The following is a 16,993-nucleotide window of genomic DNA, read 5'->3' as shown; positions in this document are numbered from 1 at the left end:
TTATTTTGTCTTTGCCATGATGACAGTACATGTTTATGAGTTTAGCAAGTGCTGTTTAAAAGATTTTTTTCTTCTACATTTTAACAATAGTTTTAACGACTAATTTATTTTTATCTTGGCCATGATTGTAGTACATATTAACAATCTTTCTTGTTAACTAGGCAAGTTGGGTTATGTTTTATGTTAGGTTATGTTTTTTAAAGGGGCTAATAATACTGACCTTAAATGTAAAAAAATAAATAAATAAATTAAATAAATAAATATATATATATATATATATATATATATATATATATATATATATATATATATATATATATATATATATATATATATATATATATATATATACAGCCAAACTAAAAGCAATAAAACTTTATCCAGAAAAACAAATATTATAGAAAATACTATGCTTGAAAAAAAAAAACACAATAGTCATCACATTATATGACTTTATTTATTTTATTTATTTTATTATTTATATTTTCAAAGAGCTAGTAAATGTACATCATAATTGTACATTTTCACTTATACTTTATTTTTAATTATTTATTTTTGTTAATTTTTTGTTGTTGTTTTATTTTAAAAAAATCAGACAAAGGCAAATAATTGTACGTCATAATTGTACATTTTGAATATACTTTATTTATTTTTTATAAGTCTATATTGTTTTAACAAATGTTTTAAATTTAATTATACTGTAAGTGTTTTTTTTTAATTTAGTTAAATGTTCTAATAAAATAAAAACTGACTTTTATCATTTTATAATCGAAACCTGTAAATGTCAAAAATTGTATAACACTTCCCACCAACTAAAATGAATTTATTTGTTTTAGAAACTTATTTAAAATGTCTCTCAATATTTTCAGATTTTTGTTTATTTCTGTGGGGTAATTTGAGGATGATTTAATATTTTTATTGATTCTCTGCAAAGTACCTAATCCATTAGAGGATCGGAAATAAGATCTATTCATGCTGTTATTTGTTTTTAACTAAAAACCCAAAACAATTTTGTTTTAATTGAAATTGCCATATTTTTATTCTGCTGACATCTCAGAATATCTAATTTCTCTTGCAGACATGTCCATTTCCCGATTTAAAATTTATCTATGTGCTGTTTCTCATGCTAATATCATCAAATGCATCAGGCATTTTTTTTATTTCAGCCCAGAATGTTCTTGAAATGCCTACTTTAAGCTCATCCTAGAATTTGAAACTTACCTCCAGTAAAGTTATGCATTTTTGGTTAGCTAAAATGCCAAACTGCAGATGCTATTTCCACATTTGATCTGTGCCATTGCTAATGATTATATTTATTTTTAGCTATTTTTAGTAGATTTTGAGTTCACTAGATTTTGACAGTCAATATTTGGAGATGACTAATTGTATTGAGTCTGTGCTAAGTACTGAATCCGTTAGAGTATTTGCTATTTTTATGTATTCAAAAACCAAAAGCATTTGTTTATTTGAAATTTCCATGTTTTTATTCTGCTGACATCTCCGAATATATACTTCCGCTTGCAGACACGTCCGTTTACCGATTTAAAATGGATCTACGTGCCGTGTTTCATCCCAACATCAAACATGTTCCTGTGGCCTGTTTTGACCTTGTCATCCGCCAGCGGCCCCAAGCTGACACTATCACTCCACAGTGCTTCGTGAATATTCAGCTAGTTAAGGAGAGCAACGCAATTGATTATGAAAATAAGCCTCTATTTGTAGAGTGAACGTTGCAGGGTGGGTCATCCTGAATGATGCATACAGATCACTTGTCAGATTCATACGGAATATCAATCTGAAATCCGCGAGGCAGCGCTTTATTGATATTCCTCCAACATTCCCTCCGCTCCTCCATAATTTTCTGCGATTCAGCTGGAATGGCGGAGCGTAGCGTCTCATTCAAATGACGGATGGATGGGTCCAGTGACCCTCTAACTGCTCTCTAGATGAAACGTCCCCCCCAGTGCACGGCACAAGTGCTCATCTCAAAGACAGATGGCCATTTACACCTGCTAATAACATGCATTACATTTGAATTGCATTGATTGAATTGAGGGGAGGGTCTCGGTCTACTTTTGCATTCATGTATGCTGCATGCAGAAATGAAGTCTGAAAAGTGAGTGCATTCACTTTCTATACACTTTCAAATCATTTGACGTTTATCTTTTAAACAGTCAAGAAAATCAGTGCAAAGTAAGCTAAAAGCATCTCATGGTAATATTTTATATAATATGGGCCCAAGTAAAACATACCCAAAGGATTTTTTCTCTTTGGGGATTATATGTTGGCTGTTTTAGGGTTAAGAGCATGACTTATTTTTTTCAGATATGGCAAGTTCTCTCCTTTTATCTAAAGTTTCTCGTGTCCAACATTTAAAGTGCTGTACTTTTTCTTCTGCAGTTGAATCATTACCCTCTTTCACACATACAGACCTCTCTGACAAAACTACGGAAAGGAATCATGTGTGAACAGGCCTTTTTTGAAAATACCGGTAAATTCGTTGTGGCAATTTTCCGGAAAGAGAAGTTATACGATTACCGGTAATTTGTCGAAATGCTGCGCTGTGTGAACGCAGAAGACAAATGCAGGATAGATTGTGTTTCACTGCAAAAAGTGCTTTTCTTACTTAGATTTTTTTTGTCTCGCTTCTAGTCCAAATATCTAGAAGTTCTTAAATCAAGAAGCATTTTCTAGACAAGCAAAACATGTTGTCTTGTTTTAAGAAATAATATGCCAAAATGAAGTGAGTTTTTCCTTAAATTAAGCTAAATAATCTGCCAATGAGGTAAGCAAAATAATCTTGTCTTTTGATTTGTGATAAGATTAATTTTGCTTACCGCATTGGCAGATATACATAACCTGCATATTAAATATTGTTACCTGCATATTAAAATTGTTTTTAAAGGATCATAAAATGGAGCCTAGAGTAATGATTATAAAAATACAACTTTTCATCCCTTAAATTGATATTTCATGTCAGCTTTATTAGCCACCCTCTTTTTCCCCCCTTTTTAAATATTTCCCAAATTATGTTTAACAGAGCAAGGACATCACAGTATGTCTGATAATATTTTTTCTTCTGGAAAGTCTTTATTTGTTTTTTTTTTGTTTTTGTCTCCCTAGAATAAAATCAGTTCGTATTTTTTTCAAGCCATTTTAGAGACAATTATTAGCCCCTTTAAGCTATTTTTTTTTTAGATAGTCTACAGATCAAACCATCATTACACAATAACTCCCCTAATTACCCTAACCTGCCTAGGTAATCTAATTAACCTAGTTAAGCCTTTAAATGTCACTTTAAGCTGTATAGAAGAGTCTTGAAAAATATCTAGTCGATGCTGCCACGCCCCCATGTCACGTCAGCTTGGCTTGCCAAGCGGGAAAAAAACAGGCTTGTTGAAGTGCTTGTTAAACTGCAGAAGCAGGAGACCCGTCGACAGAACTTAAACCCTCTCCTCTTTTAATGAAGTCGCCGGTGTGTAAGCATTTTGGATTTCCAGTGAGTTATGTTGACAACTTTCGTGTTGTCAACAAAAAAACACAGTTTGCAAGCTCTGCTATGAACGTATTACGTACGGTTCATCCGATAGACAACACCGGCATCGCGATCCTCCGCCCGCCCCCGTTGCAAATCCGCTCGCGAAAAGTACACACTCAGGCCCTGTTTACACTGTCTTTGTTTATAAATGGCATTTTAGAACGACAACGATTTGACATCCACAGTGGCGTGTAGCATTTCTGAGCAGCCCTCCTTCCTCACTACCTCTGAAAATGCACATCACGTGACCATAGACACAGACACAGATGCACTCACAGCCATACGCTCGAGACAGCAGGTCCAGGCAGTCAGAGGACTGCTTCAATCTTTCACTCACTTGTACTTAGTCATTTTAGCGAACACCTCATATACTGTTGGCTGGTTCCTGTTGGTTGTGTGTCTTTTTTACCAACGCCATTATAACGACACAGATCACTGCCTATTCACGAGTCCCGCAGAAAAAGTGATTGACAGGTGGTAATTATGTGTGTATCTTGCCTTTATTCATTTACTGTATGATTTGTTTATGGGTAAATCGTGCCTTTAGAATCGAAAATGTAATCGAATCGAGGATTTAGAGGATCGTGACACCCTTATTGTCTGTAATGTATAAGTGTGTGTGTGGATGTTTCCCAGAGATGGGTTGCGGCTTGAAGGGCATCCGCTGCGTAAAAACTTGCTGGCTAAGTTTGTAAATGAATGAATCACCACAGAGTTATGGGATCAGAAGAAAATCTATCTCTGAAGATGTTTTTTTTTTTAGACCAAAAAAGTATGAGAGTTTTTAGCTTAACATACTTCTAGAAATTCTGTGAATGAAACTGCATAACCTAAGATGCTTATTAAAAGGATAAGATTTGTCTCTCTATAGCACAAAAATGATTGATTTTATTTGACATTTTTGCATTTATGGGGAAAAGCTTTGTTTGTGACGCCTCTCATCCTTGCCACTTGTGTGACTTGAGTTTGAAAATATTGATTGGGGCATTTTTGAGTATATGTAAAGTACTGAAATGTAGAAAGGATTTCACTATTTTGGTGAACTTTTTATTTATTTTTTCATGGCAAGGTTTTATTTAGCTGTGCATCACTGCAGATGTCTTATCTCTGGATGTTTTCTGTTTTCGGCAGGCTGAAGAAGGCCGCCGTTGCCTATGAGCACATGTTCGAGGAGGTTCCCATCTTCATCAAGAACTCTCATCTCATAAACGTGCTGATGTGGGATCTGCAGGAGAAGAGCACGCTGGCTGACAAGCATGAGCTGCTCAATCTGTCAAGCAGGTCAGCATCACCCTCTGCCCTCTGTTACCATTGTGGAAAGAAATGTCATAGATTTGTCGTGTGTTGATTCATCTCGTCAATCTATGTCTTTTAAACCCTTCTGCTACGGCTGTGTTTCGCCCCCGGAAATGAACCGAGGAAAAGCGATACACGCTGACATGCCCTGATGGCACAGTTTAATCTTGACACAAGAAATAGGGCTTGTGTGTGCCCTGGACCAGGGTAATACGAAATCCCGGCTCTGAGAAATGCTGAAAATGCAAAGCATGCAGTCGCCTTCAGGCGAACACTAATACAAACATCATACCTCAGATTTGGATGCATCTAGTATCGCATTAGTCGTGTGTAGGCAAGGCCTTCAGAGTCGAGGCAGAACGTCTGGGCTCTTTTGCAGCTTTATTGCCCATTTCACTGACATGCCAAACAGCCAGTCAGAGGTTTTTATTTTTTAGAGGCTTTTTTAAAGATTAGTCAAGGTCTCTGCATTAACAGACATGTAAAATACTCAGTTTGAATTGGTCTACACTGTAAAAATGCTGGGTTCCACAAAAATGATTTGTGCTAGGACAACATGAAGGAATTAGGTAATTTATTAGTTTTTACTAAAGTAAGTGTATTAAACGTAAAACAATTACATTGTTGCCAAAAAAACTCAATCATTTTAATTAAGTAGTTTGAAGAAACTGCAAAAACTATTTTTTGAGTGAATGCAAGAAACTACACAGTCATATCGTTACCCTGATGAAGGCAAGTTTTGCTGAAACACACACTGTAGGTGCTGTTTTTATAGAATATCCAAGTTAATAAAGGCTCTTTAATTTTTTTCACATACTTTTTAAGTGCTTTGGACTTAGAATTTTGTTTTGGATCTTTATGAATCCCTTATCCAGAGAGCACTGACACACTTTTTGCTTGATCTTGGACTTAAACTAGTGTTGTCACGATACTGGAATTTGGTACCAATCGATACTGAAATTTTAAATGCGTTCATTTCCTGCTAACATTTGAGTGCTGTTGAGCACATTCTTAAACACAGCCGATTGGCTATTGTGTTCATGTGCTTAACAGAAATGACTGTGATTGGCTGTGAAGGTCATCAGTTCACCGAACTCATCACTGTTTACTGAGTGTGACCACAGATACAGGGACATTGGAGCAGTTTAAAGCTGCAATTCATCAGCAGATTGCTTGTATGTCAGCTTTTAGACAAAGCTGATGACCGGTTACCCCTTCCGACCACACTATTTTTGAGCCCTAAAAATTTAGTGTTTTAAAAACACAGAAGAGGCCATTTTGGTTTTAAATGCTGCTGCTCTGAGTCAGTGTAGATGAGGGAAAACGGAGACATGGCTGAATGGCTGCAGACATTCGTTCTTTGAGGCTTTTTGTCAATATGAAGTACACAAAATTCAGTCTTGCATGCTTTCTTTGTAAGCTCAGACTTTGCAAGTTTGATATGGAAATCGAGTTTTTGAGGACACGTCAGGTAAATTTTCAAAGGGAAACAGTGTACCTTATAACCTCATTCATATCACATCACATCTTAACAATAAAATGAAAACATGATTTAAGGAACTGGCGATTTTTATTTTGATAGTAACAACTTAACAGACACCAGAAATGTTGAGGTGTCATATAGCTACACATTTATGACCGTCATCTTCACTGTATGCATATTTATAACAAAACGGAGCCTATAACATAACAGCCTCTTTTCATTTTCATGAAAAGATATGAAACATAGCTGTCTCTTATACTGAATATCTGTTGTAATAATCAATAATGGCCATAATTAAAGTATAACATACAAAAAGTTTACACAATATAGGAAATAAAGGCACGTGATCTGTCAAATGTGCAGAATCCTTATGTGTTTACATTAATATATTATCTTTGCGCTTAGCTGAAACGCATTTCCTGAGACCAAGTAATAGATTCAAGACCAAAGGGTCATTAGAAATAGACCAGATGAATTAAATATCAAGTTTAACTACTATAGTGAGATCAGATCCAGTGGTAGATCCTTGGTCTGCTCCCACTTGGAGAGCTGTGCTCAAAGCACCCGCTGACTGCCTGGAGCTCAGACGAGTGCATAAGCTGCAGCGCATGCCAGAGTGTTTCTGGTCACGTGTTGTGTGTTTAGCAGTGTGTAGTGTGGACTGAGAGCTTTACAGAAGTGCTAGGTGAAACGCCAGTGTGGATGTGGATCGTTATTATTCTTAAACGCCATTTTAAAACTAAACCACATCAGTGTAAACTGCGCATAAAAAACTGGCAGGTTACAAACTCATTCAATTTAAACAGTGCAATTCTCGCACATAAATACATTCAGACATTTTCTAATAAAACAAGCTGCACATTTTTTAGTTCAACTTGTCTGAGCTGGCAGAAAAAGACTACACAATTGAATGTTTATTCCAATGTCACCTTTAAACAGTGTTCCTTATAGTCAGGTGTGACTTATTTCACAAAATGCAATACATCTTGCACCATTAAATGGTTAGTTGCTCACTATTTGCATTTAACATCATTTTTTATTTTCAATAACGGACCTATCGTTCACCAGATGAAAGCCACTGACCTAAAATTACGTTTTCAGGGGGGTCCATCAGTAATGCTTCTAGCTGGGACCGGACGTTTTATTCTCCTGCAAATAGTCTTCTCTTCTAAATTAATTTGGCTAATCTAGTTAGATTCCACTGAATTTTATTACAGATTGAGTCGAGTCTCTTTCCAGGAGAGCAGTTCCCAGAAATGAGCCTCATTATGTTCAGAATGAATCTCCTTTTCCATTTCTTTTCTTTCTTTTCTTAAGAAACTAATACGACAAGTAGCGTCAAGGCCAATATGTTAAGTGTGTTGAATTTAGAGTAAAGATTAAAGTCTGTAATGGGCATTTTCTACAGCACCATATTAAACATGCTCTCTTACTACTGTAACATTGGACTCCTTTATGTAAATTACATTCAATTTGTTGAATATTGAAGGCATGTTGATATGCAAATGTGGGCAATGAGTTGTTTTTGTAGAGTAATGCCTCTACAAATGATCTCTGGCATTTTGAACATTGAATAATTCTTTTTGGTGACACTTGCCATTGGTGCAAAATCACGGACATACTTTAAGGTTTCATTAGGATTCATTAGGTTACAAACTAATTGTGAATTATACTTGTATAGAATTTATTAGCCATCATTTTTTTTAAGTTTTCTAATGCGTTATTAACATCCAAACTCATACCTGTTAACATTACCTGTTAACATGCACTGAGAGTTAACAAACTAACAATGGTCGACTGTATTTTTATTAGCTAACATCAACTAACATCAATAAATAAATACTGCATTAAATGTGTTGTTCATTGTTTGTTCATGTTAGTAAATGGATTAACTAGCATTAACTAATACAACCTTATTGTAAATCATAATTAATACAATGGTTTCGATTTACAGTTTTATTTGTAGTCTTGAAAGAGAATGTGAAGACCAAGGTTTTCTCATCATTTAAACATTGAAGTTGTTTAGTGTAATTTTATCTAAATTGCAGGGTGTCCACAAGGTCCTGAAGTCTAAATGTCTTAAATTTCAAAAACAAAATTTTAGGACTTAAAGAATTAAATTCACTCAAATATTTTGTTGCAGGTCTTAAATCATGTTAAACTGGTCTTAATTTTCCTATGTCCAAGTAAAGCTACACCAATAATCCATCTCAACTTTTTTATATACAGTTGAAGTCAGAATTATTAGCTCTCCTGAATTATTAGCCCCCCTGTTTATTTTTTTCACCATTTCTGGTTTACGGAGAGAATATTTTTTTCAGCACATTTCTAAACATAATAGTTTTATTAACTCATCTCTAATAACTGATTTTTTTTATGTTTGCCATGATGACAGTACACAATATTTGACTATATATTTTTCAAGACACTTCTATACAGCTTAAAGTGACATTTAAAGACTTAACTAGGTTAATTAGGGTAACGAGGCAGGTCAGGGTAATTAGGCAAGTTGTTGTACAATGATCTTTTGTTCTGTAGACTATTGTAAAAATACAAAACTTAAAGGGGCTAATTTTGACCTTTAAATGGGTGTTAAAAAATTTAAAACCGCTCTTATTCTAGCTGAAATAAAACAAGTAAGACTTTCTCCAGAAGACAAAATATTATCAGACATACTGTGAAAATGTCCTTGCTCTGTTAAACATAGTTTGGGAAATAAAAAAAAAAAATAAAATAAAATAAATAAATTCAAAGGGGGCTAATAATTCTGACTTCAACTGTATATATAGATGGATGGATGGATGTAGGTAGGTAGGTTGGTAGGTGTGTGAGTAGATACAATTTACAACAGCTGTTAGACATTTTTACAGCATATTCTCTTAATTAAACTCCCTAAGCAGGGAAAAAACTAAAGCAACACATCCATTTACATGATCTTAGATTAATACAAAAACTAGTTAGTGAAGTAACTGGGCCATTAGGGAATTTTCTTTGTTTTTAGCCCTGTGTAAGTTTAACATTTAATTCATAATAGTGCTAAAAGGGTCCTAAAAGGTCTTAGATTTGACAGAAACCTGCAGAAACCCTGAAATTGGTTCACCAAATCATTGTTTGAAATTCATAATTAAATAAATATACAAATACTTTATTAGTTCTGTTTTGTTTGTTCTAAAGTTTGGGACATGAATAAAGGCATGATTTTACAAAAGATTTCTAGAAGATCTTGTGATACTAAAGACTCTGCATTGCAGCCTGCTACTATCAGTGTAAAGTGTATTCAAACGCACATCTGTACAAAATGAAAAGTGACACTGTACATAAGAAAAAATGCTCAGCTGCAGTTTCTGAGGTGGTTTGTGTGTAAATTAACAACACACTGATAAATGCAGCAGCTTTGCACATCAGTGCACTGAAACTCACATTTTCTTTGAACCATGTGATGCTGAAAAATCTGCATTGCGTTAGAAAAATAAATAGTTCATAAATGCACTACCTGACAATCTTGTTGTCGATCCCTGTTGTAAGAGCAACAAAGAATGACTTGACTTCTAGTTGATCATTTGGAAAAGTGGCAGATTCTTCTGATGAATCATCTGTTGATCTGCATCTCAATCATCAAAATACTGCAGAAGACTTATTGGAACCCGCATGGACCCAAGATTCTCATAGAAATCAGTCAAGTTTGGTGAAGGAAAAATCATGGTTTGCGGTTACATTCAGTATGGGGGCATGCGAGTCTGAGGTATCAAGACATTTGTGCTGCCCGTTACATTACAAACCACAGGAGAGGGCAAGTTCCGCAGCAGGTTAGCGCTCCTTCTCATACTTCAGCATCAAAGTTCCTGAAAGCAAAGAAGGTCAAGGTGCTCCAGGATTGGCCAGCCCAGTCCCCAGAATGAATATTATTGAGCATGTCTGGGGTTAAATGGAGAAGGCATCGAAGATAAATTCAAAGAATCCTGATGAACTCTGGGAATCATGCAAGAATGCTTTATTTGCCATTCCAGATGACTTTATTAAATAGTGATTTGAGTCATTGCAGAGATGTATGGATGCAGTCCTCCAAGCTTATGGGAGTCAGACACAATATTCATTATTTCTCCACTGCACCATGACCTTATATTCTACACTGGACTTCATTTCTGTTTAGTGACAAGCAAGTCAGACCTTTTGAGCAAGTCAGACCTTACTGTCCTAATGAAATCATAAAAAAAATCGAGGCATGATCATAGTTTTTGGTAAAATAAGTGTAATCTAGAGGCCTTTGCTTTTCATATAAGCCACTTCTGATACCAAATGATCAACCAGAAGTCCAAATATTATTTAATGCTTCTTAAACCTGGATAGGCGACAAGACTTTTGTCAGGTAGTCTGGATTGATTTCAAATTCACAACATTTTTATCTAAAAATGCATGCAGATTCATTAAGCACAACAGATTTCAAAGGCATAATAAAATGTATTATCCCCAAAACACTTAAATATATCAAACTTGTCCTGATTATTTTTAAATTCAATTTTTACAGCATGTTGGACATATTTAGGCTACGCTGGCTGTTTGGTTGACATCATGGTTCCTCTAATGGAAAGAAATAAGGAAAGATAGATCACCCTTTTAGGCCATTTTAGAGCATAAAAATAAATACATTTGCATCAAAGAAGTGGAAAATATCAAGTTTTTTAGGCTAATCACCGGCTCTGATCAGCACGCTACATTGATCTTTTTTTATTTTATCAAAAGAGCGAGAAATATCTTTTTATTCCCCCCCCCACCCCCCCCCCCCCCCCCTCCATGATGCTTGCTTGAAGTAGTAGTTTAATGAAGGTAGGAACTGAAAGTGTCATTTTTCTGACTGTTTACGCTCCCCAGCAGCCACAGCTGTTCAGGACCCTCTTCCCAAATCAGACTAATTGATAGACTAAATACTTGGGAAGTGAGCAGGTGTTTTGGTCTTTATAGTTAATGCTTTATGAGTCGGCACAATCTTCGCCATTTCCAGCAAAGTCTTTCATTTGTAATTCAGAACATCCCAGGAGTTAGTGTGTTTAATAGGCCCTGCTGGTGAAATCATTCAGCCTTCCCATCAGCACACAGATAATGATAATGCATTCAGCATGTAATTTAGGTCTTCCTGTGTACAGAGATGCCCTTTCCTTTCTCTGCAAATACCAATAGTTCTATAGAGCAGATGTGTCACTCTAAGAACACAGAGGCTCGAACGCATGTAATGATGAATGGTAAAGGAGTGAAAATTGTCCTCATTTGCTCACCCATAGTTTCATTCCTTTTTTCCTTTAAAACATGAGAAGATTCATGGTGGTTGCTTTTTTTTCCATGCAGTTGACTATTCAGAAGATCAGCTTTCTCTAAAAACAGTGGCGCTGTTACGCTTTTAGATGTTATTAATGAACTGAAGGTGTTTTTGACTTGCTGTATAATAGTTTTGTATGCATGTAATCAGTGAATGTAGAAAGAAGTATTGAAGACCGAATATCACTGCACTTTATTACCCATACCAATGAAAACAAGTGAAAGTATTGTACAGTGATGGACAGGAGGTAGTTAGAGGAATCAAAGAAAGAAATATAAAAAAAAAACCATACTAAGTGTATTAAACTAAACGAAATATTTTAACTCATCTAAAGTCTTAAAGGGCACCTATTTTACCCCTTTTTCAAGATTTAAGATGTCTCCAGAATGTGTTTAAAGTTTCAGCTCAAACACACACATCAAATTACTTATTATACCTATTAGAATTTTCTGCTCCTCACACAATGTAGCTGTTTTTGTGGCCTGTGCCTTTAATGCTAGTTCTGTCTTTCCCCCATTCTCATTTGAGAGTGGCTCTCTGGCTACTTCAGATAAACAGCACAGTGACAGACATACAGGAAGCAGATCTCCCGTAATGTTTGAGGTACTACAGTAAGAACTTTCCCAATGATTATTTGATGTATTTGTTGTGGAGTTAAGTCAAGCCTTTCGTTAAGTCACACACACCATGTCGTTAAAAAGTTCACGGACACAAACAGACACCCACACAGTGTGCTTGTTTATCTTTGCACTGTTTTTGCACAGCAAATGTGACCGGGTGCACGTTAATATCCACTGCTGTATTGATATCTGTTATGTTAATGTAAAAAGATAAACCTGCTGTAACCCCCACAAACCAGAATTGAAGCATTGTCTTTTATAATTGTACTGGCATGTGCCTGTGGTTTAGAATTGCAGTTTTACAAACGTTTCTTGATCACATTTGATGATGATTGATGATCACGGAGACCTGAACAGATCTTTTAATCTAGGTTGCTTTGCGCATGTCCCGTCTTGTTGATATGATTATACGCGTCACTACAGAGACATTAATATGTGGCTGTCTATCAATTTGGTGGGTGGGGAAACCGCACTTCTACATGTTGCAGAGTGGGCCATAAAATGGGAGGGATTTGAATCCTATTTTAATGTCAGAAAATTACAAAAAAAGAGACTTATTGTCTTTATCAACCCAAAGCTACTGTGGGCATACTATACCTACACACAGTTCTGTCCATTTACCTTTGTTTGTAAATGAAGCAACCACTTTGAATGAATCATTTGAATACTTCATTTAATTGTATTGTCCGTTTAGCAATAAATGTTGTTCACAAGTAGCTTTACAGAATGCTTGATTGAATACTTAATTTTGACATGGACATGGTCTAGAAGGCAGCACAAAAACATTGAATTTAATAAGTATTATGTAAGTGGTGTATAATAAATGCAAATTATCAGAAAAAAAAAAAACAATAAATGCGTTTGCATCCTTTTTGACTGTTCTGTTTCAAGGTCTGTGAAAGAATGGTGTGGAATTCAAGATCAGTTGATTGTCATTTTTTTGGTTACAGTTTCAATTTTAAACATGTATTAATTGGTTGTTTCCAACACCTTAACTAGTTATATCATTTGCACATTTGAAATTTTGGGGGGATTTTTTTCTCTGTGAATGTTTTAGGAGAGGCTGTTTGTGATTGCGTGTTATCCCCAGATAAAAATGGAAATGACTTCGGAAGCCTAATCTTGATTAATAAAGCAGTTCACCTGGCTTTGGGGGAATTACAGTATGAGGTAAGCCTGGTGAGCTGCCTTGCAGAACACTCAAGAAATAAAACTTAATAAAGAGCTTAATTTTATGAATTTTAACATTCATTAAAGCTTTCTGTAACACCAAAGATTCTTTATTGTAGAACACTGTTTCTATTAGATTAATGATCTGAGGGGGAAAAAAAAGTTAAAGATGATTATATTTTAGATTCAGATTTTTGAGAGAAAAATATTTGAAGTTTGACTGGAAAACTCTATTTCATATTTTGATATGGATGTAATCAAAGTTTTGACATTATTTTAGTCATGTCAGTTGTTTTAGCTTGGTTTTAGAATAAATTATTCCATTTCCACTTATTTATATTAGTGGAGGGACATTTCTTTATGCTAGAATGATTACAATGAGGTTGTTTACATGGACACTAATAATCAGACAACACTTTAAGAGTCTACCATGTAAACAGCCATTTTTAATTACCTTAATCCGACTAAAGTCATAATCAAACTAAACAGAATTCGAATTAAGATGTGGAGTATGCCGATTTTAGTGGCGTTATTGAAGTGCAGTACATGTAAACACTGCACTATTACCGGCGCGTAGGAATTTTGCCCCATTTTGCGACAGGATAGTCTATACACACACGGCTGTTTGACACTATTCTCTGCACCTATCGAGTCGGTAAAGGACCACAGATACCTGCATTGCAAAATGCTGAGGTTTTTTCTATACGGCGTGTGGTATTAAATTTCATTAATACAACACTCTTCCAGCAGTTCATACTCGCATTTAATATCTTGTTTGTCTGGGTCATGCATGTAATATTCCTGAATGAAAGTGAAAGTGCTAATCTGCAGTTAAAATCGACAAATTAAAAACGAAACACCCGGAATTACATGAAACTCTAGAAGAAATGTGGATAGCTACTCTCAGACTTCATTTAAATGCTTTCAGCCATCTCCATCTAGCCACTGCCCTCCTCCTGAAAACATAATATAGACAGGACAGCTCTCTCTCAAACTTGTTAAACTTGCAGACTTTTTTCAGACTCATTTTGGACTTGCCGACTGTAAAACTTCTTGAAGACGCTGTTTGACTGCAGAACAATGGAAAAAAATGTACAAAAGAACGCACATCACTTCAACTGTGTGCACAGCCAAACAGTAAAAATATATTATATATAGAAAAAATATAGCTCTTAAAATGCCAATATATTAAATTAAAAAGGCTAGATACACGGCGTGTAATGTTTCGAGCACACGGCTCTTCATCAGACTGCATCAGCAGCTTTGGTGTTGCCTTTTTGAATATATATTACTGAAGAACAACCAACACGTCCAAATAAAGAAATTTTGCTTGTCAAGTCCCCTGGTGTGTGTTCTCAGCCTTTCCTCTTCACACTGTTTCAAGAACCAGGGGGGAAGGGGTAAAAAACTGGAATTGGGATTGGGCCTAATGGCCTGTTTCCACTGAGTGGTATAATAGGGCACGGTTGGTTTCGGTATGCTTTTATGGCCTTTTCTCTGACAAAAGGTAACAAAAAGCGAACCGTACTCTACCACTTTTTGGGTGCCCTTTTTAAAGGGTACCTAGCCCAAAAAATGCAGAGCTAGACGCGCAGCTGAACGATTTTGGTTTAAAGAGATGCGTCACGAGTGTCAGGAGAATGAAAACAAAGGAAGCACCATTTTTAAAGACAAATCCGAGACTTTACACCGTAATACAATATACATATAATGAGCCATGGTCGACCTGAGCTCAAACAAACCTTGCCGTTATGTTGATGAACAGCCACAAAGCCCAAACGAACAACAAAATTAGCCGTGTTCTCTTTTTGTGTTTCGAGGACGTCTAAAAGCGCGAGCAGTTTAACTTCCTCGCTTGCGTTCGCTGCGCGTCTGTATTTAAAATAACAAACTTCTTGAGGTGATGATAATAACGAGCATGTGATTATTGAAGTGCTTTTGACATCCGATCTCGCCAGAGTGAAGTGTAAAACAAAGAAGAAGCCAGACAAAAAGGATCTGAGCACAAATGATTCTTTCAGCAACCTAAAACATGAACAAACTGACATGTTTAACTATTATCATCACCTTTTGGACTATTATGAACTCGGAATGAAGGAATTACTTTCTAACAAGAGATTACATGTGCTGGTAAAGATTAAAGCTAGAGATGAGAGGTTTACACTGACTCTGGGCTATATTTCATGTTGTTTTTTTCCAAAATAAGGACTAAATGTATACTCTGTGTAGTTTTCCTGTAGTTGGTAACATATCGGAGACTGTAAGGGTTTGTATATGTTCATATATGTTGCATTTATTTATTCATTTTATGTAATTGCAGACGTTAAAGGCTATTTTATAATCAAATCCTGTTCATAGAAAGGTTAGTAATGCACATTTATGCACAAGTATTTATGTGTGTAAAGCATCCGTTTTGTGAGAAGTGCTTCTCATATGATATGTGAACGACCTGTACAGCTTTACTGTAGATAGTTCCTCAAGCAAGAATGACGTTGACCGAAACTGTCGTCCAGCACGCCCACTATTGGTATTCTTTTGGCAGTGGAAACGCAAGCCTGATGTGATCTGTACCATACCGTACTGTACTATTCAATGGAAACGGGCCATAAATGAAATTGACAGAACACCTACATTTTTCTCAAGGTTTTTACTTGTATTTGATTTTTTTGAAAATCAGCTCATCAGAAAATCAGATCATTCTAGCATTTTTTTCTATTCAAGTAATATAGTGAGTATTGTCTCATTCTCAAAAATAAATCAACTTCAGATTGTTGTTGTTTTTTTTTAACACAGGCTTTGTATTTCTAGAATGAAAACATTGTTCTGTGACATCTCTAGTCTTATTTTTTAGTTGTACTGCCAACATGGATGACATGCTAACTAAAAATGCACCTCTCTTGTTGGTACATTTTGTGTCTCGTACAAATTCCCGGCTCGCCTTCGACACAATGTGCTCTGTGAAACCCATGGGATTCATTATAAAGTGAAGGATCGTTTCAGAGTTGTCCAAAAAGCAGGTATCTGGCAACCCACATTTGTTCTCCTAGCATTTGGAACCGATTTTGTGTTGGCACAGCCCTTTAGTATGCGGTCTACGTAGGTAGCTTAATGGGTTTTGGAGCAGATCATATATATATCATGCAATCGCTGAAGGATTTGGATGTTTGGTGGCCCTTCATAAATCTGCACATGCTACAATTAGACGTCTCAGTGAACCGTGCGAATTCAGAGCGCAGAGTCGTCCTTATCAGGCACATCATGCTTCTGTCATCTTGGGTTTTTAATTGAGTAGAAGATCACTGTGGAGCAATTAGGCTTTGATGTGCAGTCTGCAGCCGTTTATTACGCAAAGTTTGTTTGACTAAACTATCCGTCAATCTGTTGCCATAGTAACCACCTGGAGAAGAGCCTCCAGCTGCTGATGGACCGCGTGGACGACATGAGCCAAGATATCGTCAAGTACAACACATACTGCCGCAACCTCAGCAAACAACAGCAGCAGAAGCAGCAGGTACGTCCGCCTTTCCTCTGTTCTTTATTTTGATCTAGTGGATCTAATGTACCTTAATGGGTGC

General features: G+C 36.0%; 1 protein-coding gene across 1 annotated transcript in view; it reads left to right on the top strand.

The window, feature by feature from the left end:
* The window catches only part of eif3ha (eukaryotic translation initiation factor 3, subunit H, a), a 121,971-nt gene that overhangs the window by 86,142 nt on the left and 18,836 nt on the right, over positions 1-16,993 (top strand). Inside the window, 2 exon segments of the mRNA NM_001003763.2 lie at positions 4,670-4,819; positions 16,809-16,929. Of these exon segments, the coding sequence (NP_001003763.1) occupies positions 4,670-4,819; positions 16,809-16,929 (271 nt within the window).

Source organism: Danio rerio, chromosome 16 (genome assembly GCF_049306965.1).
Source record: "Danio rerio strain Tuebingen ecotype United States chromosome 16, GRCz12tu, whole genome shotgun sequence".
Classification (NCBI taxonomy): domain Eukaryota; kingdom Metazoa; phylum Chordata; class Actinopteri; order Cypriniformes; family Danionidae; genus Danio; species Danio rerio.
Note: the sequence above shows the minus strand (reverse complement) of the source record. Positions and strands in the feature narration are given on the sequence as shown.